At 43.3% G+C, this 21,655-nt stretch overlaps 1 protein-coding gene across 4 annotated transcripts in view; it reads left to right on the forward strand.

Annotated features, from left to right (window-relative positions):
- Positions 1 to 21,655, forward strand: part of PKHD1 (PKHD1 ciliary IPT domain containing fibrocystin/polyductin) — a 248,505-nt gene that overhangs the window by 130,248 nt on the left and 96,602 nt on the right. For all 4 annotated transcript variants that reach the window (XM_060272305.1, XM_035110412.2, XM_060272303.1 and 1 more), the window contains 6 exons: positions 3,908 to 4,043; positions 5,226 to 5,472; positions 8,653 to 8,827; positions 10,420 to 10,615; positions 18,466 to 18,531; positions 20,143 to 20,274. In XM_060272305.1, coding sequence (XP_060128288.1) covers positions 3,908 to 4,043; positions 5,226 to 5,472; positions 8,653 to 8,827; positions 10,420 to 10,615; positions 18,466 to 18,531; positions 20,143 to 20,274 — 952 coding nt within the window. The remainder of the gene's footprint in view (positions 1 to 3,907; positions 4,044 to 5,225; positions 5,473 to 8,652; positions 8,828 to 10,419; positions 10,616 to 18,465; positions 18,532 to 20,142; positions 20,275 to 21,655) is intronic.

Below are 21,655 nucleotides of genomic sequence, written 5' to 3' on the forward strand. Positions count from 1 at the left end.
CCCCATGGACCAGAGCACGCCAGGCGTTCCTGTCTTCCACTGCCTCCCACAGTTTGGTCAGACTCCTGTTGGTAGCTTCGAGAACACTGTCCAACCATCTCGTCCTCTGTCGTCCCCTTCTCCTTGTGCCCTCAATCTTTCCCAGCATCAGGGTCTTTTCCAGGGAGTCTTCTCTTCTCATGAGGTGGCCAAAGTATTGGAGCCTCAGCTTCAGAATCTGTCCTTCCAGTGAGCACTCAGGGCTGATTTCCTTAAGAATAGATAGGTTTGATCTTCTTGCAGTCCATGGGACTCTCAAGAGTCTCCTCCAGCACCATAATTCAAAAGCATCAATTCTTGTCGTACTCCTTTCCCAATTTTGAACCAATCAGTTATTCCATATCCAGTTCTAACTGTAGCTTCTTGTCCCACATAGAGATTTCTCAGGAGACAGATGAGGTGATCAGGCACTCCCATTTCTTTAAGAACTTGCCATAGTTTGCTGTGGTCGACACAGTCAAATGCTTTTGCGTAGTCAATGAAGCAGAAGTAGATGTTTTTCTGGAACTCTCTAGCTTTCTCCATAATCCAGCACATGTTTGCAATTTGGTCTCTGGTTCCTCTGTGTATAGGATTGCAGCCTTATTCTTTCATGGGAGTAAGTGGGATTTAATTTTGAGTAGACATGTATAGCTTTATGAAGTTAGGCATGGTGTACTTTGTGTGTTCAATGTATCCCAGTGACTATTGCAGAACTAATAAGGAAAGACATGACTAGAGAAGACATTTGCTCTCTCATCCAGAGTCTGTCTGAGTTTTATGTTTGGTTCTAATTTTTCCTTCATTGCTTTGGCAATATTTTTAATCTCTTTGTCTCAATTCTCTAATCTGTAAAACAGAAAATAATTCCCTGTGGCATAGTGAGGGCTTATCTGTTCATCTTTATCCGCTGCTTTGAAGCTGAGGAAAACTATCTATCTGTTGTTAACTTTTATTGTGTTGCATTGAAATCCCTCTCCACAAGTATAGCAAACCAAAAGCCACTCGGATTCCTATTAAACTCTGAGTAACAACAGTGCAGGATATTTGTGTCTCACACAGAATGTGTTTGGAAGCTGCTGTAAAAGGTTAGCCAATGTTGCACAAATACAGTTGGCTAGCAAACAAGAATCCCTTTTTATCCATAGCCAGCATTTCAGGAACCGTATTATGTCAGTATAAAAAATAGGAGGGATGTTGTTGTTTTGCATACATGTTTGTCCAGAGCATGTGCTCTATCACTGGGCCCAACCCAGAGAAGATGCCCCACCAACTGAGAGGAGAGGTGGCTTGCAGAGATTGGAGGAGACAAACTGTAGAAGGAAGGAGGAGCCTATGCTTTTTCCTTTTTCCTTCACACATTTCCGTCTGCAAGCTGCTTGAAAAGTGGTGACTAGCAAAGGGATGCTGTAGTGCAGGGGTCAGCAACCTTTTCCAGCCCTCAGACCATGTGGTGGGCCAGACTATATTTTGAAAAAAAAAACAATGAATGAATTCCTATGCACCACAAATAACCCAGAGATGCATTTTAAATAAAAGCACACATTCTACTCATGTAAAAACACACTGATTCCCGGACCGTCCATGGGCCGGATTGAGAAGGCGATTGGACCGCATCCTGCCCATGGGCCTTAGGTTGCCTATCCCTGCTGTAGTGGATTGCGCCAGTTATATTTCTCTGTTTAAAAATTCCCCAAGAACTAATAGCTTTTCCCAGCCACACCATTCCCAGAAGTAGAACCTAAAGTTCTTTATACAGGTCAGTGTCAGGAGACGTGCTCCTTCAAGTACCTGGGTTTGTTTCATTTCCGTAAGCTGTGTGTAAGGATGTGTGCAGGTGTGTGTGTGTGTGTAAGCCCAGGGAGCCTTAGGAGTGTGAGACGGTGGAGAAACAATATTCCTTGTGAAAGTGAGGACAACGGAGGCAAAGAAGCTCAAGGGCCAGGAGAGATTAGAATGGTAGAGTGAGGTGAGCAACAAGAAGGCATATGGAAATCTTTGGTTGGTGGTTTCCAGTACATCTAAGACACAGCCTTTTGCTTTTGTTTTACTGTCGCTGGATATAGAGCCCTTGAGTGCCCCCCACCCCATACTTGTGAGGAGATTTAGAAGCACTCAGCTATGCTTTCTTCCTCACAGCACCCTGGGGGTGTGATTATCTTCGATTATCTCACGATAAAGAGTTGTCTTGTCATAATTTACATATTAATTTATGTAATTCTATCCTTTAATAATGATGCCTCTTTAACATCAATTAAAACTTTATGACATTAATTTAACAAGAAGGCTAAACCTTCCACTCCGCCAGCCCTTTTATTTTTAAAATATGCCTTTAAACCAGCTGTTACTTCTGTCCTTTTGTGCTTCTGCTCTTTACACTGCAAGTTAATTTTTTTTGGGGGGGGGGGAGGGTGGGAAGGGGAGATTGCTTCCATCAAGGCCAAAGAGCAATGTTGCCTACAGTTGGAACTTAAAATTAACATTGCATGTGTAGTTCTGTTTAATAGATGTTAGCAACTCAGAAAGTGCATAGCTCCTCCTGTCTATAGGTATGACTTGTGAAAGACACAACTTTCAATTTTTGCACAACTTACGTTTTCACAAGGGCCTGAAGGCAGTGAGAGCATGGAGAGCTTAATAATAATAATAATAATAATAATAATAATAATAATAATAATTTATTATTTATACCCCACCCATCCGACTGGGTTTCCCCAGCCACTCTCCAACAGAGATTAAAATACATTAAAATATCACACATTTAAAAACCTCCCTAAATGTTTTCTGAATGTCAGGTAGTTGTTGATCTCTTTAACATCTGATGGGAGGGCATTCCACAGGGCGGGTGCCACTACCCAAAAGGCCCTCTGCCTGGTTCCCTGTAGCTTTGCTTCTCGCAGTGAGGGAACCGCCAGAAGGCTCTCCTCGCTGGACCTCAGCGTCCGGACTGAATGATGGGGGTGGAGGCGCTCCTTCAGGTATACTGGGCTGAGGCCGTTTAGGGCTTTAAAGGTCAGCACCAACACTTTGAATTGTGCTCAGAAACGTATTGGGAGCCAATGTAGGTCTTTCAGGACGGGTGTTACATGGTCTCGGCGGCCGCTCCCAGTCACTGAACCGAGTGGGAAGCCAGTGGTGGAAGCTGAGAATGGGTGTGACATAGTATGAGCAACGGGAGAAGTAATTGATTTCAGTGAAGATTTGCATAGAGGTGAGAAAACTGAGGCATGAGAGAAGAAGGCAGAAAGCAGAGAACACAGGATCAATCATAGGATAATTGGGATAGGACCTGGGAGGGAAAGCTGAAAATCTGGGAGCCTTTATGGACATGCAAATCACTGTGTCTAGTTCTGGGCACCACAATTTAAGAAGGTGGAAGGTGTGCAGAGGAGGGCGACTAAGATGATCAAGGGTCTGGAAAGCAAGCCTTGTGAAGAGTGGTTGAAGGAGCTGGGTATGCTTAGCCTGGAAAAGAGGAGAGTGAGAGGAGATATGATAGCCGTCTTCAAATACGTATCTCAAGGGCTGTCACTTGGAAGATGGAGCAAGCTCATTTTCTCCTGCTCTGGAGAGTAGGACTTGAACCAATAGCTTCAAGTTACAAGGAAGGAGATTCCAACTAAACATCAGGAGAACTTTCTGACAGTAAGAGCTGTTCAACAGTAAGAGCTGTGGAACAGACTCCCATACAGGTGGTGGACTCTCCTTCCTTGGAGCTTTTTAAGTAGAGGTCATGGATGCTTTAGCTGAGATGCCTGCATTGCAGGGAGTTGGACTGGCTGACCCTTGGGTCCCATCCATCTCTACGATTCTGTGATCCTATGAAATGAATAAGAGAAACCGCTGGAGCTATATCACAATATAGTCTGTTTTTATCTTATTGTTGCAGGATGGAAGTTGTATGCAGGCAGGACTGAAAACTCCCAAAAGGCATGAACTATTGATTTCAAATACAACCTTTATGAATTTTGACATTTCCAATTGCACTGCAATCATCACCTGTTCTGGTTGTTACCAAGGTCAAGGTAAGTTAGGCTTTCTGTGCAAAAATAATAATAAAAAAATGTGGTGGTGGGTTTAAATGTGGACTGTTCTGTGCCTGTGAACTGGTTTCCTTGTAGGGTCAAATAAGTGACCACAGCAGGCAGGGAATTAGTGGAGGCTTCCCTGCCAATGCAAATAGCAGCCTTGGAGGGGAGAGGATTAAACTCCGCCCCCCCCCAAAATCCCGTGTCTCTGATCCTGCATGAGCGCAACTGAATTGGCTTCATGCAATCAAGGTCATGTCCAGTTTGGCCCAAATGCAACTTCATAAAATAGGCAGGAAACACGGGGCAACAGAATAATGAGAAAAGGGACTATATCATCTACAGACTGACAGCCTGCACAAAGTCCTATTTAATGTTTGTTTATTTTATCCTAAAGAGGTACTATCTTCTGTGCCCTACCTCAAATAACCGTAAGACCTCAACATTTGATGAATGGGGCATAAGCAGTGTTCTGAGATCCTTCCCATAATCTGGCTTTTTGAAGTACTGTATATTTTATAATATGTTGTTATGTCCATAAAATTAACATACATTCATAAATAGAATTAAAAGCTGACTATAAATACGGTAATTTGAACATCAACTATCCTTAAATGTATCGTTTTAGCGTGCTATATATTTCAATGAAACTGTGGCTTTAGGGAGAAATCCAGCATGACACGATAACAAATGTCTCATCAATGCAAGCATTTCAGACAGAACAACCCTTCTCTTTCCCCCCTGTGGTATATTCTGGGGGGGGGAGGGCTCTCCCAACCCCCTCCCAAGCCAATTTTGGGGGCATGGGGGATGGAGAGGGGAGAAAGCCCCATTGCGTAAGCAGAAGTCCTTGTGTAGACAGGGCATCCATTGACAGGATTCACTGGGCAAACCCCACCCTTAGTATTGAACAGGCACACAATGTCAATTTCATTGCGAATGCCATGCTCCAAATACATTTATCTCCAGTTACCAACAGTGGATATGCCATAGATTTTCAGTATGAAGTAATACATGCTTTTGGGTTATTAATAAACAAGTAAGCAATGATATGTAGCCGTATTCTTTCAATATCCCAAAATAATTCTGACCCCTCCATGACTGAATCAGATTTGGTAGCTTGTTCATCAGTTATTAGTAATGAGACCATATTTCTCTCTCCCTGTCCCTACTGTTCAGGCGGATTTGCTGTGAGGTCTGAACAAGTGCTACTTCTAAATGCCCCGAATTGGATATCGTTCCCATTTCCTCATTGTGCGATTCTTAAAGATCTAGATGGCACAATCACAGGGCAAAGGGGGAGCTATCTCCTCCCTTCTGTGGATACGCTTCCAGATTCTTGCTTGCCAAGTGTCAATGCCAGCCAAGTTGCCAGTGGCAGTCTTTGCTATGGAAATGTTACTTTCCACCGTATGTCTATTGGTCTGTAAGTATCATTCTTTTCTCAAGTTCTTCATATAGCATGGGAGCTCTCAGATGGGAGATTGGGGGAAGATGTGGGCTGCTCTATAGAGTACATGGCACATCTAGGAATGTATGCACATACGCAAAGAACATCTCTTTCCCAAGATTGACGTCCCCTGGAATGCCCAATTATGCGTTTACATGATTCCCATGTGCGAACAAGTGCACCCTTTTTTAAGGGTTGCAAAAAGTGGTGTGGCTGGAGATAGGACTTTTTGCTACTTTTTGCTACAGACGTTCTGCTACTGAGCTCCAGCATGCACTGCCTCAGACCTGGCTGAGCGTTAGTCAAAGTGAGAGTGAAGATGGAGCTACTAGGTCTTGCTGGGTCCAGAACAGACATGGGCCTTGGCAAATGTCTCTGAAAACTGCTGGCAGCAGTCACATGCAGCAGGATTCAGTTGGGATTTTTTATGTGTGTAAGGGTGACTCCCTACACACCTTGTCAAGTACAGAGAGCACCAGTGGTTCTGAAGCAGCCAGAGGGGGAGGGAGAGACTCGGAGGAGGAGAGAAATCAGAGGGAGGAACAATGGGAAAGCTCGGGGGCAGAGGGGTGCAGGCAGACGCTTAGGGATGCTGCAGAGCCAGGGGACTGACCACTGAGGGAGGAAGCTGAAAGGGCATTGTCACAGATGGGTGTTGGCTACTCCCGAGTAAGCACTCCACACATCCTCTGGATTTTCAGAGTTTTATTGTGCATGCTATATACAGTGGTGAGATGTCTCAAATCATGTCTGCTCTGCATGGGGCAGAAGCCCGCAATGGCGTCTGGCGGGCTCTGATCCTCCTTTTAAGCCTGGGTATCCAAACGCCCCTCCTCCTGGCTCTACGGTTCCTCCGTGGTCCCAAACTAGAGTCCTGAGGTGCCGTTCTACCTACCCCCTCCTTTCCAGCCCCTGCTGAAGCTAGCTCCTCCCCTGCTTCCCTGCTACCAACCTGGAGCTGAGCCTCCAGGACTCTGCAGAGCCCTGGACCTGTCTTTACCACTTCCTGTTCCTGGTTTTCCTTCCCAGATTTGCTGCTCTCGCTGCTGCTCTCCCAGCTGGTGGAAGTAAGCAGAGTGGGCTGCTCTCTGCAAGCCCTCTCTCTTACATCCATCACTCCTTCCGGTGCCAGAAGTAAGGAGAGCGCCACAACGCAGGTCAAGGGGGCGGCGTTTTGGCATGCCCAGGCTACATTGCTGGCGTAGGAACAGATGTACGCCATTGCCGGATTCTGATTCGGGATAAGAGGTCATGTTTTAAGCTGTCTCTACACTGTAAATAAATAGCTTAATAAACGTCTCTGAAGACAAACTGGACTCTAGAGTAGCCACAACGACCCTCTGACAATGTGCAAAACAGGTTTTCTCTGTGTAAAGTGCTCCTGGTGTATGTGCTCAATGGAGGTGGGTGGAGGGCTAAAAATATCAGGTTAACTTTGTGAAAAAATAGAATTCAGTATTGAGGTTCATATTATCAGCACTATTTTAAGACAGCCTTTTTATTCCTGCTTCATTTTCTAGAGAGGCATGATTACAGTAGATTATTTCACAAAGGTACCAAACGAAAAGCATTTAGAGCCAAGCGAAGTGTTTTTCCTTAATACAAAGAGAGACTCAGAGAGAGACACCCTTAGGATAAGTAAGCTAATGGTAAACATAAACAGGAGACTGAATATTTATTCTACTCAGAGTTGCTGAATGGTTTAGCAAATCCTTTGTGGGCCGTTTATGCTCAACAGTTCTGCACACTACACTTGAGCTAAATTACATAACAGTTTATACAACCATGTTGGCAAGGCTGTCAAGGTCCATCTACTAGTCATGACAGATTTTTGCAGCATGCTGCTTCTTAACTGAAACTTACATGGACGTAAAAATTTGGTGTTGTCAATAAGTCATAAGTTAGTTTTGTTCTTAACAATTTTGAAAGGTTCCTGGCAGTTTGAGGCAGGGGTTAACTTCATCTGATGGCTGTTGCCTTTTCCTGGTTTCCTTTGCATAAAGACAAGATCAGTTCCTAGAGAGACTCCCTCCTCCCTTGGTAATGAAAGCTCTCTCCTCTTAATGATCCATGCAGACTCCCTCAGCTCCTCTGAATTACAAATACTCATGCCCTACTCTGCTCCATTAACATTAAAGAGAGGTAGATTGGTGGCTATTTAGGGCACAGTGAAAATCACTGGCTATTTAGGGCAAATTAAAATGGTGCTAATTATGGTTGCAGGAATGCTCAATTATGTGAGCAATATAGTAGTTCTATTTTGGTGGTAGCTTGACAGTGTATAAAAACAGAGTCATTGTTTGGAAAGAGACTCTGATATCCATATCCAGTTCACTGTTAACCTGCCTGTTTTAAAGGGAGGGAGCATATTGTTACCTTTTCAAGGATTAAACCAAGAGATTTCTTTGGAGGCACCTAAAAAAGGGAGGCTGCACTGACTACATTTCTTTCTTTTTCTATTTTGCTGAGGATACTGCAGAGATGGACAAGAATTATACTGCTAATGATATTGTCAAATATCAGAGTTAGTTTTGGGCAGTGGAACCACAGAAGCCTATTGACACACTATTTGGCTCCTTGTTTATCAGAAACACTGTCTGGAGCATGAGCCATAGGAGAGACTCCCTGCAACTAGAAAAAAAGAGAACACAACCTCAAAAGAGAAAAATAAAAACAAAGCATTTTACATGGAATTGCTTTGCCTAAAAGTGAAGCTGTTGCAGGGAACTGGTGGTTCACAGAAGAGAGACTTGCATAAAAGGGAGGTAGGCTAGAGATCCAGTTCAGTACATCAGAAGTGTGCTCTCTGAAATATTGGATGGCAATATTGCACAGAAGACAGATTCTGACAAATGGGAAGGATTATCGTATTTTCCTGTCTATAAGACGCCCCCATGTAGAAGACATTTGGGGGACGACAACCAATTGCCAGTCCACCCTCGGCACTATCCATGTATAAGACACCCCCTAATTGTTGACATTATTTCTTAGGAAAGAAACCTAGTCTTATACACGGGAAAATACGGTATCTATGTTTTATGCCATCTGAGCTGACATTAGCCTAAGCCTTTGAAAGACGATGGTGGACTAACAAGCACTCTAAAATAACAGTAGCTATTAGACCATGAAATGTGACTATTCTTAATTGTTTTTCAGAAAGGCCCCGATCTGTCCTTATAATTTAAAAGTGACTGATAGCCGCAATAAGACAACCATGGTCAGTTATGTCTCTGACACTCTGTCAAATGCAAATGGCTGGATGGTTCTTCTTTTGGATCAGGAGACTTATATTCTGTCATTCAACAACTCTCTGCTGAGTGAAAACCTGCAGGTAACAACTCTCTCCCTTCATAAATCACATTGGTATATTTGTTCACAAGATTTGGTTTGCACTAAAATTGTAGAAATGGGAATGTCCCTGGGTAGGAATCCTGCCAAAGTACAGACAAATAGATCCAGGGTCTTTTCGGCTAAGCACCATTAAAGTTTATTTTGGGCTGAGCTAAACAAAAAGGTATTTACTTCCCAGGTAAAAATCATTCCCTCTTATTGGAAGTTGGAGCTCCTTCACTATTGACAAATCTGTCTCCAGCTTGGTGTCTTAGACTAATAGAATTTTAGAATAAAATTTAAAAAATCCTTCCAATAGCACCTTAGAGACCAACTAAGTTTGTCATAGGTATGAGCTTTCGTAGCTATGGAAGGATTTTTTAAATTTTATTTTGACTACCTCAGACCAACACGGCTACCTACCTGTAATAGAATTTTAGATTTGGAAAGGACTCCAGTGGCCATTGATTACTCATTTCATAGGATCATAGAATCGTAGATATGGATGGGACCCAAGGGCCATCTAGTCCAACCCCCTGCAATGCAGGATTCACAGCTAAAGAATTCCTGGCAGATGCCCATCCAACATCTGGATAAAAACAGGTAGTCTGTCCTTAAGCAAAAGCATCCTTAAGCTCCCTTCCGTAAAGTACAGTGAAGGGGATCTGTTCTGGAGCTCTGGACGCATCCCGAGGAATTCGCAACTGGAGGTGCCGATTCTGTGCATGCGCACAGCGCGGTTTAGCGCTTCTGCACATGCGCGTGGTGCGTAGAGCCCTTCTGCGCATGCACGGGGCAAAACCCGGAAAAAGACTTCCGGGTTTGCCGCATTCACATCCTGAAATATACACAACCAGAGGTGTGCATATTTAGAGGTATCACTGTACTAGGATTGGAGTAGCTGCAAACAGCATGGTGGGGCTAAGTTGGTCACATGACCTTTGTGCACCTCTCTCCTTCCGTTCTGGTTTGCTGCAGTAGCCTAGCCAGACAGAAGTCAAGGGTGTGACACAGTCCCACTATGCTGTCCACTGCTGGATTGGAGAGCATGGGTGAAACCATTCCCTTTGATGGTAAGATAGACCTATCAGTCACCACAGAGCTTTCCCTCTGCACTTTCTCTCCATTCTGCTGCTTTCTCCATCATCTTGCCCTCATGTTAGGTTGTTGAGCTAAGATTAAAGGCATTGCTTTCACTTTTAGTAGACCCTTGTTTTGATGTCTGGAATGTGAAGGTGCCACAAAATGCTTCCGGCGTCTTCGCTTCAAATTATGCCCCACTCATGAAGATCTTGCTCTGCCGCTGGCAAGCCCCAAAATGCCTCTGCCTGAATCCAGTGCCCATTCCTGGTATTTATCTGTCTTATGAAGAGGGCAAATTTGTTGGTAGAGCGGCATAAAAAGGCTATGTGTATTTTCATTTTAACAATGAGAGGCATCTCATAGCTAGTTCAGAGGGTGTATGTACAGACCATACGTATATGAAATCATTTAACAGTGGCACTATGGGTCTAGAGAATGCTCCTCATGTCTTATATCCTGGACACAAATATAGTGTAAAAGTATCCATTTGTCTTATGTTTTACTCTCTAGTATATTGCTACGTTTGATAATTTCACAACTGGGAATTATTTATTGCTGGAACATGAGGTCCTATCACCCCGCATCAATGTTACAGTGACCTGTGGTACACAGAAAGGATTGCCACTCCTGTCGTTACCTTCGCATAAGCACAATAAAGGCTGTGACTGGTTTTTCGATTGGGAAAGAAGGAAGTTAACTTACTTAGGTAAGAACAAATGCATACTCCCCCCCCCACCTTAAAGATTCCTTTGAAACTGGGAGTTTTCAACCATCATGCTCACTGAGGAGGAACAGCTGTACCCAAACTCAGGTAGCAGTGAGGGATATCACACGTAACTCCTCATCCATGACACTCTCCATTTGGGACATCAGAGCCCCCCGCCCAAATCCTGTCACTTCTCTCCTGCCACATAAAATTATGATGATGATTTCCTGTGTGAAGTAAGTTAGGAGGGAGGAGTTACCCAGAGTCGTATAGGATGACTCCTGAAAACACTGGGTTAACACCCCACCCCACTCCACACAGGAGATGGAAGGACATGAGACATGAAAATGAATACTAGGCTCTTTCTCCATTTCCTTTCCTTGCATCGGAAGTGCAGCTCTTTGCTCTTTTGTTCAAGATTTTTCTGACCTCTCACCTGCCATTATTCAGTTATTTTCAGCTACAGCTCTCCATTTTTCTCCCCAGTTAAATTAAAAATCTTGTTTCCTGACACTGATCTCCCACCACCACTGCCAGTGAGACTAAACTTATTGGGATGGTGAGATCGATGGACAGCCACCTGAAGGTCTTAGCAGAAGGGGCCACTACCAGGCTGCCACCCGCTCTCCTGTGGCGTACAGCGCAGAGCACATAGCTCAACTTGATTTGGAAAACGTGCATCTGAACGCTCTGCCCACAACTTGATGCCTGTATTGGGGGCTGTTGGGGCAGAAGTGGCACACAAATGGACTCTGCATTTAGAAAACCTGTGAGACAAACGCTGGGTGAGGGCGGGCAGCAGCAATGGTTATCTTGGATTCCTGCATCTATCTACCTTTGCGGGACTGTGTCATTTTGGGCTGAATACTTGATGATATAATAATAATAATAATAATAATAATAATAATAATAATAATAATAATAATTTATTTATACCCCGCCCATCTGGCTGGGTTTCCCCAGCCACTCTGGGTGGCTTCCAACCAAATATTAAAAACAGCACAGCATCAAACATTAAAAACTTCCCTAAACAGTTGTCTTCTGAAAGTAAAATAGTTGCTTATTTTCTTGACATCTGCTGGGAGGGCATTCCACAGGGCGGGTGCCACTACTGAGAAGGCCCTCTGTCTGGTTTATTCCCTTCCCAGTCCTTAAAGAGTCACAGATGTCTCAACCAGAACAACTAAAGGGTCAGAGGTGTTGCTTTTTTTTTTTCACAAGACACAAAAATAAACCCCATTGTTCAGACCACTGTTTGGCGCTCCTGTTCCCCCTTGCTGTTGGAAGTGGGTTTGCCCAGCCTCTCCCTGCAGCCTGTGCAATTTCTAGATTTCCCCCAACTGCTTAAGGAAGCCCTACTAACCTATCTTACCAAGCATTGTGCATTGTGCAACATACTAAGAAATAAGTGTGCAACTCTAAAGAAGGCCCATAAGGTGGAAGCTTTGCCCCTGAGGCTGCTTCCATGCCCTAGGTTTTTGCCCATTCTTCACTTTTATAGGCAGAAGATCTCTTGGTGCAACAAGTGGGGGCGGGGGAGGGCGAGGCCCAGAGGATACTCTTCACCCTCCCCAGCCGTGTGACGGGGTTCTGGTTTGTGCGCCCCTCTCCAGGGCAATGGGCCCTCTGGCCCCCCGTGCTACCCCAGTGGTCAGGTAATGCTTGGACACCAGTCTCCCACCTACCCACAAACAAGAAATCTGTACCCTCCAGCTAGTAGCATTTGAACTTGTTCTTTGGACATGAAAGACCATCTGACACCTTTGGTCACATGTTGGGACTTAGGGAGAAGTTGTTGTTGTTGTTTAGTCGTTTAGTCATGTCCGACTCTTCGTGACCCCATGGACCAGAGCACGCCAGGCACCCCTGTCTTGCACTGCCTCCCGCAGTTTGGTCAAACTCATGTTCGTAGCTTCGAGAACACTGTCCAACCATCTTGTCCTCTGTCGTCCCCTTCTCCTAGTGCCCTCAATCTTTCCCAGCATCAGGGTCTTTTCCAGGGAGTCTTCTCTTCTCAGGAGGTGGCAAAAGTACTCGAGCCTCAGCTTCAGGATCAGTTCTTCCAGTGAGCACTCAGGGCTGATTTCCTGAAGAATGGATAGGTTTGATCTTCTTGCAGTCCATGGGACTCTCAAGAGTCTCCTCCAGCACCATAATTCAAAAGCATCAATTCTTCGGCGATCAGCCTTCTTTATGGTCCAGCTCTCACTTCCATACATCACTACTGGGAAAACCATAGCTTTAACTATACTGTACTAGGGAGAAGTACAGTATATTAAACCCTAGGAAGGAGTAGTCAGTGTGTGGCTTTCCAGCTTTAGATCTTTGGGGCCCTTCCCTGGAGCTTTTGTTTCCACATACCCCAGCACCCCAAAACTATTTCACCTTAGCCGCTGTTTAGATTTCTTGACTTCCGCCAGTAAGGATATGGCAGCTTTTTGGCTTCACAGAGCTCCTTTTGGAGCAGAAAGGCTGAGAAGGGGTTGTTGGGTTTTTAACAGACAATGTCTGGTAGGAGATCAACATTGTAGCATTGCTGTTTTACTTCTGGTCTTGGTCATTTGAACCTTTAACGAAGAGGGCAGTTTTGTGTTTTAATCACCGGAGTCTCCCTTGTTACGATATTAGGAACTGGCTTTATTTTTAAGTTACATTAATGGTCTGAAATAATTAGTCAACTAATTAATCCCGTTTACAAGCTTTGTAGGATTCTTCAGCTGCCACTCACTTCCAAGCCCGGGGCTCCCTGTTTAGTGCCTGCTCTCATGTTCATGTGACTTCGTCTCCATGGCTACAGCCTGCATCTGCTGACACCCCACACACTATTTACTGCTTAATTAAGAATTTCACGCTCAGCCCTTATCTGCCACAAAGAACAAGAACACGCTGTTAGGAAATTCCAAATTTAGGCCACTGCATAAGGAAAGCCTTTATTGTAGGCCTGACTCTGTGGAGCCTCTTTAACGATCCTCTCGGCAACTGAGCTGCCACCTTTCAATCAAAAATCATTAAATGGGGCAGAGATAATGAGCATGTAGCATATCAAAAGGAGGATGCTTGCCTGGGCTGAGGAGGAAAAGCTGTAAGAGCCTATAAGCAGCCACCACTTCAAAGGAAGAGGAGGTTGCTCAGTCAGCAGGACCCATAAAGCATCATTTGTTCCTGTTTGACTTATGTAAAAGGTCTGGCATGTTAGAGCCCCGTCTTGCAGACGTGGGTCCCCCCCCCCCCGCCCTTCCAGTGCTCGTGTGTCAGCAGTTAGGCAGCTGGGCTCAAACCGTATCAGCCAGAGCATATAATCACTTGACTCTGCCCCAACAATGGACACTTGTAGGGGGTGGTCGAGAGGAGGTCTGTGCAACAATGGGAACACAATTATTGCAGCTGCTCGGGAGGGCTATAATTCTTCTTAGAGAAGCTGAAGGGACCTTGTAGAGGTGGTGGTGGTGGGGAACCTGGGTGTATTATTAATAACCAGACTTTTGGAAGTACTTTCCGATGTCAGTGGGGTTCCAGCAGCTGCTCTTGTCCTGGCCTTCTCTAATAATTGTACATTCTGTTAGGGGTCAACTTACTTTTGACCTTCTCCTTTTGTGCCAGTTAAAAGCCTCTTAGAGTGAATTGTTGGAGAGTGGCAGGAGTGCATTAAACCCAAAATTTAATGTCAATAAATACATATCAGATGCCAGCTCATTCACTGGCGTGCTCCTAAATTCACACACTCTGTTTCTTGCTTCAGTCCGAATGACACAGTTAAAAGAAAATTCATTGTGATTCAGAAAGCTGAACATCTGAAGGAAGCCATCCTGGAGTGCAGGCAGGGGCTGCTCATACTCTATATCACCCCACCCTGATGTGCTCTGGCTCTGGGAAGGACCGGGGGCCTTCTTAACTTTGAAATGTCAGGACACTTTTTGCATGCAAAGTGGAAACAAAACCCAAACTGATATCGGAAGCAAGCTTGACTAACTTCACCCATTGTGCATTGATCTGTTGTTGTGTAAGCCTGCCTTAACCAAACCACACTTTAAAAAATAATAATGCCTTACACAGTTATGGATAAACCACATGAAGAGTTTCCTGACATGCAGAGTTTTCAGAGAACATTCTTCAAAGCTCTCAATTAAGAAAGTGTTCGTTAGCAGCTGAGTCTGGTTCTGGGCTGGAAGCTCCAGTGGAGTCTGAATGTTGTTCTCACTTTTATAGCTGTAATGTCAGATATTCAAGCTATTTTACATATATGTTGTAAAGAAACGTTGTCGAGGCACTCTTGTGAACTGGTGTTATTAGCCTACTGTATAAATCACAAGGGCAGCAGGACCTGTCTTTAAAAGTGCCTTTTCACAAACATGTAAAGTAGGAAGGGGATGCGTGATTTAAAGTGCACAGTGAGCAGGAAGGCAACCCCACCTCATCCATCCCTCACAAATTTGCTTTCCCCTTAGAGCCCAGTAGAGGGACCAGCAGTTCCAACAGGCAGAGCACCAAGAGGGGTAGAGTCTAGTCCCTATCTCACATGCCCTTTGAGGGCTTTAACAAGATCTATTTATTTGTAGAATTTCTATGCTGCCAACTCATGTAAAATATTGAGGTAGAGTGCTATACACACACACACACACACACACACACACACACACACACACACACACACACAATAAAACAGGAAAGACCATAAAAGCAATACAAAAATAAAATAAAATAATTGCAGCTCACACCTGCCCTAAACATGGCTAGTGCAGTCCTGCATCTACACAGACATGAGACTGCTGTTATCTCCTGTAGTTTAGGTGTGAGATGAAGAAGAAGAAGAAGAAGAAGAAGAAGAAGAAGAAGAAGAAGAAGAAGAAGAAGAAGAAGAAGAAGAGGAGGAGGAGGAGGAGGAGGAGGAGGAGGAGTTTGGACTTTATATCCCTCCTTTCACTCCCCTTGTTGTTGTTTGTTGTTTAGTCGTTTAGTTGTGTCCGACTCTTCGTGACCCCATGGACCATAGCACGCCAGGCACTCCTGTCTTCCACTGCCTCCCACAGTTTGGTCAAACTCATGTTCGTAGCTTCGAGAACACTGTCCAACCATCTCGTCCTCTGACGTCCCCTTCTCCTAGTGCCCTCAATCTTTCCCAACATCAGGGTCTTTTCCAGGGAGTCTTCTCTTCTCATGAGGTGGCCAAAGTATTGGAGCCTCACCTTCACGATCTGTCCTTCCAGTGAGCTTCACTCCCCTTAAGGAGTCTCAAAGCTGCTAACAATCTCCTTTCCCTTCCTCCCCCACAACAAACACTCTTTGAGGTGGGTGGGGCTGAGAGACTTCAAAGAAGTGTGACTAGCCCAAGGTCACCCAGCAGCTGCATGTGGGGAAGCAGGGAAGCGAACCCAGTTCACCAGATTATGAGTCCACCACTCGTAACCACTACACCACACTGGCTCTCGGTGGAATACCCAGTGGAAAAGAACTGCACATGAAGATGGATTTCATGTATCACTATAATTACAGTGGAAATGGTGAACCCAGGTAGCAGAAACTCTAAGGTGCTGTATGTGGAGCAGTATATTTGCATCTTCTATTCAATTAATGGACTCATGCAATGACCCTTTGATCTAACATCCTCCTAAAAACCTGCAGTACCTAACATGACTTTTCCACCTAGGTGCCTGCTGAAAAGCCACCCTTTGATCAAATAGTCATTGTGCTGTGGATCCTGTAATGCAACATATTGGAGAACAGTAGACACTTTCCATCCTTACTATTTTGTTGAGCTAAAATTAATCTATTCATGGTTTACTTGGTTAGATTTGGTCCACACTCATTTTTTTTTTTTGAAAAATTACCTGAACATGATTACCTGAACATGAAACGCTACATAAACTATTGACAGTTCCTTGGATTTGGCAATGATTTCTAAAAGCTTTCAATGTTATTTCTTCACGTGATATATGTTGAACCACTTAATGTTGAATAGAATACTCTGGCTTGCTGTTTATGTGTGTCTGTTGTGGCCATTTATCCAAGTTTTAGCTTTTTCTAATAACCACAGGCAAAGTTTTCTGTCACCACATAGTTGATGAACGAGTATATTGCTCCTCCTATCTATCAGCTCCTGGCTAGAAGAGGGAGAAATGGTTGGGAAAGCTAAACTAAAGGAAGACTTTTTAAAATAATAATAATAATAATAATAATAATAATAATAATAATAATACATCAGCCAGGTGTCCAACAAAGCCCAAAATCAGAGAGGAAACTGATGGTACTTGTTACCCACTCCTTTATTTGGTTTTTACATCTGGGCCCTATGGTATTAAAGCTGTATTTTGTAAAGAGGCACTCGAATTTTGCATTGGGATCCTTTGTTTCTTTTTTTTTAAATAATATTTTTATTAGTGTTTTCACAAAATTAACAACAATATATAAAAACAGAAAACAAAGCACATAGGTAAAAACGAAAAGAAAAAACGAAAAAAGAATAAAACACATATAATAATGATTCTCTTGTCCTCTCACATGATATAATGGGACCTCCTCGGGCTTCCCTCCCTGTGGTTCATTAACACATTTATAATTAGCAAATTCTAAATCATTTTCATCAACTTATCTAACCTTATTTTCTAACTCTCATATCACTTATTCCTAATTTCCACAGTTTCTTTACAACTTAATTTCTGATCTAACATGTTACATTAGCATGTTTTTTAAGATACAGTTTAAAGTCTTTCCATTCTTCTTCCATCGCTTCTTCTCCCTGGTTGCGGATTCTTCCAGTCATCTCAGCCAGTTCCATAAACTCCATCATTTTCATCTGCCAGTCATCGATCGTTGGTAGTGGGATCCTTTGTTTCTTTGCCTAGATGACAGTGTGGAGTATATACAACTGTTCTATGAACTTCCATTGCCTGAGAACCTTACGATGTTGCATAGCCAGTATAGCGTAGATGCTAAGACTTGGATGACCTTAAACCTGCTGGCTGTCCCTCAGGCTAACCTGCTTCAGGCTATTGTGAGGATAAAATGAGTTAAATCACACATGGAAGGAAACAATGGGGGGAAGGGGAATGTAGTAAATAAAAGAAGGTGATCCCACAGTGTTGATTGTCTTTAGTTTGGTTTTAATTGCAATATATTTTACTACAAAGAGATGGATTTGGAACATGGTTGCACAACAGCAGTTTAGCAATGGAAGAAGGGAGACAATGGAAAAGGCTAAAATTGAGGTTTCCAATAAATATCTGGTGCATCAGATAATTGCTGTATGGTGGTTTGAGTGTAGGTGATCCTATCTCAAAATGGAGGTCGGCCTAGTGATATGTCCTTACAACTGTATAATTCTGTAATTATTCAGTAATGATTCCATTTTATCTTCCAAGAGCCTTCAGCTGGGGATACCTTTATATTTTAATAAATAAGATAAATTATGTGCTTTTCACAGTCTGTCTCTGGTAAATATAGTTTCTCAGAGGACAGAATTGGTCACTGAAATCTATAAATGTATTGATTAAATAGTCTGGAATGTAGTTGAACAAAAAAGTTGAACATTTTCTGCTTAATTTCTACTGCAAATGGAGGGCTAATAGAGTTATCTTGGAGCAACAGGGACCAGAGGGTGAAATTTTCTGTTTGTTTTTGGTTGTTTGTACTTGTATTTAATTGTTAATTTAATGCATATGTCTATGGTTGAACAAAAAAAAAAAATCAGAGGTGAGGAATCCATGGATTATTTTAACTGGTTGTGAAATGTCTTCAGCAACTGAAAAGCTTATCAAAATTTACAACTGGAAATTATCGTAGAATAATATTTTAGCCTACGGTACTTTAATTTGTTTCTCAGTTTTATCTGTAAACTGCCGGCTTCTGAAATTTAGTTACAGGTCAAGGCACAATCCAAGTGGCATTCCAAGCAGAAGTCGCACTCCCTTTACCAGTGCCCGGTATGTGTTGAAGGTGTGGGATTATTCAGACCACTTAAAATGTTTATCTGCAATGCTTTTGTGGGCGAATGTCTGTACTTGGGTATTTTTTTAAAATAATAATAATAATAATGGTGCCTTCTTTAACTTCAGACTATTTTAAAGATAATTCTTCCTGTGCATTACACACAGAAACACATTTTTGTGCACATAAATCTTTCTGTACAGAATAATTTAGAAGGGAGAAAAGTGCAGTTTCTACCACCCAGGATATTTAAAATTGATCTGTAAGCTGCTATTGGCTGAAGATTGAAGCAAGAATGGTTTTTTAAGTTGACATCTCTGACACCCCTAGGTAGGTAGGTAATTTATTTCGGCCATTGGCCCATATTAGAACAATATCAAACAATCATCAGCTTGGACCAAAACAATATACATTTAAAACAGGTCACACGATTCAGCAATACCCAATTAAAAAAACCAATTTAAACTACTATCTGATAAAATTTATCAATATATCGAATAGGTCTCTGGATTCTCTCCAATAAAATACAGCCTATTTCTAAGACCTTTAAATGATTCTTAATTATAATTATCAAGGATGTGCAGTGATCCCATTTCTCTTCTTGTAAAATAAAATCTCTGACACCCCTACTCCTGCCCTCCTTTAACAGGCACTCAGTGAAATCAGAGTTATTTAGGAAGGCAAATCGTAGAATTGTGGAATTGGAAGGGCTACATCTACAGAATTGTAGAATTGTAGAATTGGAAGGACTACATCTACAGTAGTCCAACCCCCTGCAATGCATGAATCTTTTGCCCAACCTGTGGCTTTAACCAACAAGCCTGAGTTTAAGGCTGGATCTATACTGATTGGGGAAACACTATTTTAAAAAAATGCTATATAAAAAAAATCTCTCAATGCAGTTTCTCTTTGGGACAGATCACAGCTCTACAGCGCCATCTGGTATCACATGTTTATAAAGCATAGATAATGTTTTAATTAGACCAGTGTAGCTGAGTCTCATCCTCCAAACTGAGCTATCCCACCTTCTAGGGTTGGAGCCAGACTGGTGAAAACAAGGAAAAAGCAACATTGTGTTGTGCTATGTTTTTGATGAAATGACAAATTAGTAAAAATCATTGCATTTCGGAAAAAACTGAACTAAACATAATGAGTATATTTGTGCTTTTTAGCAAAATGAAAATCTCTCTTAATTTTTTTTTTTTTACAATTTTCGCATAGTTAAAGATCTTCTGATCTTTAAGACTACATTGGAAAATTGAAGTATTTTCCTTGCTGTTAAGATGGAGTTATTGGGGAAGTGTGCATGTGGGTGTGTTATTTTTTTCCTTCAAATGCTGTGATTTTGTTGGTCAGTGGGAAGTATCTGTTTTGGTTGTGAATATGTGTCCATGAGAAACATAAATCTGTGATAAACTCTCTTTGTGCTGTTATGAATGGTATGTATTAATTGTTTGATAGTTGAAACCAATATCTAAGCTTGGTAATAGAACTGCATACTGCCAATGATCAGTTTTGATAAGAATAAGCATCTTTATTCACACACCTTGGTTATGATTATAAGGTACTAAAGAGACACTGTTTATAGTAATATGCCCTGTTTCTAGATCCAGTTCCTCCTCCTCCACCACCTCTTCTGAGATGGTCCCTTTCTGAGTCTTGGGATGGTGTGAGAAATGGCTGGGGTGGCTACAATAAGACCATACCATCAGCTGGTCAAGACGTCATCATTTTGCCTGGTAAGTAGAAAAGGTCTGATGTGAAAGATTGTCTGGCATAAGGAGAAAAATCATGGAAGCATGGAATAAATAAATAAATAAATAAATAAATATAAATAAATAAATACACAGAAAAGCTGGTTCAGGTTGCCCAGAGGCATTCTGAAGCCTGTTTGATTTTATCCTGGTTTGCCAGTAGCACAGTCATACCTTGGGTTACGGCCGCTTCAGGTTTAATGCTTTCAGGTTGCGCACTGCGCCGAACCCGAAAGTACCGGAATGGGTTACTTCCGGGTTTCGGCACTCGTGCATGCACAGAAATGCTAAATCACGCTTTGCGGATGTGCAGAAGTGCCGAATCGCGACCCACGCATGCACAGATGCAGCACTGCAGGTTGCAAATGTTGCTCCCGCACGGATCATGTTCGCAACCCAAGCGTCCACTGTACATGTTAAAAAGCTCTAGTGGGTCTTAGTAGACCATAAGCTTAGCAGTGTGATGCAGCAGCAAAAAAGGCTAATGCTATTCTAGGCTACAACAACAGAGGTATAGTGTCCTGATCAAGGGAGGTAATAGTTCTACTCTATTCTGCCTGGATCAGACCACACTTGGAGTACTGTGTCCAGTTCTGGGTGCCACAATTTAAGAAGGATATTGACAAGCTGGAATGTGTGCAGGAGGGCAGCCAGGATGATCAAGGGTCTGGAAACCAAGCCTTATGAGGAGTGCTTGAAGGAGCTGGGTATTTTTGGATAATGATAAAAAATAATCTTCATTTTTTTTTTATTTGTACCCTGCCTGTAAGGGTGACTCCCTACAGGGAGCCAGCCCCCATCATCCTAACGTCCACCTCACCAAGCACAGGGAGCAGCAGTGGGTCTGAAGCAGCCAGGGGGGAGGGGGAAGACTGGGAGGGAGAGAGAAACCAGCATGCGGACCGATGGGAAAGTTCAGGGGAGGAGAGATGCAGGCAAGGGCTCAAGGATGCTGGAGAGCCCTTCCACCGCCTTGAACGGGAGGAGGCTGAGAGGGCATCACTCCTTCCGGCGTAAGAGTTAAGGAGAGCACCATGACGCAGGTCAAGGGGAAGGTGTTTTGAGGTGCCCCGACTACTTTGCTGGCGTAGGAACAGACATACGCCATTGCCGGATTCTGGTTCTGACTGAGAGGTCATGTTTTAAGCCAGGGGTCCCCAAACTACGGCCCCCGGGCCGGATGCGGCCCAATCGGCCTTCCAATCCGGCCCGCGACGACCCCCGCCGCCCGCTGCCGCCGCCCGCTCTCACAGCGCGCGGCGCAGCGACGATCTAAAAAATCGGCAAAAAAACGCCGAAAATCCTTTGTGCGCATGCGTATGGGCCTCTCCCGACCCGGAAGAGGTCATTTCTGGTGCACTTCCGG

The sequence above is a fragment of the Zootoca vivipara genome, chromosome 3, assembly GCF_963506605.1.
Source record: "Zootoca vivipara chromosome 3, rZooViv1.1, whole genome shotgun sequence".
Classification (NCBI taxonomy): domain Eukaryota; kingdom Metazoa; phylum Chordata; class Lepidosauria; order Squamata; family Lacertidae; genus Zootoca; species Zootoca vivipara.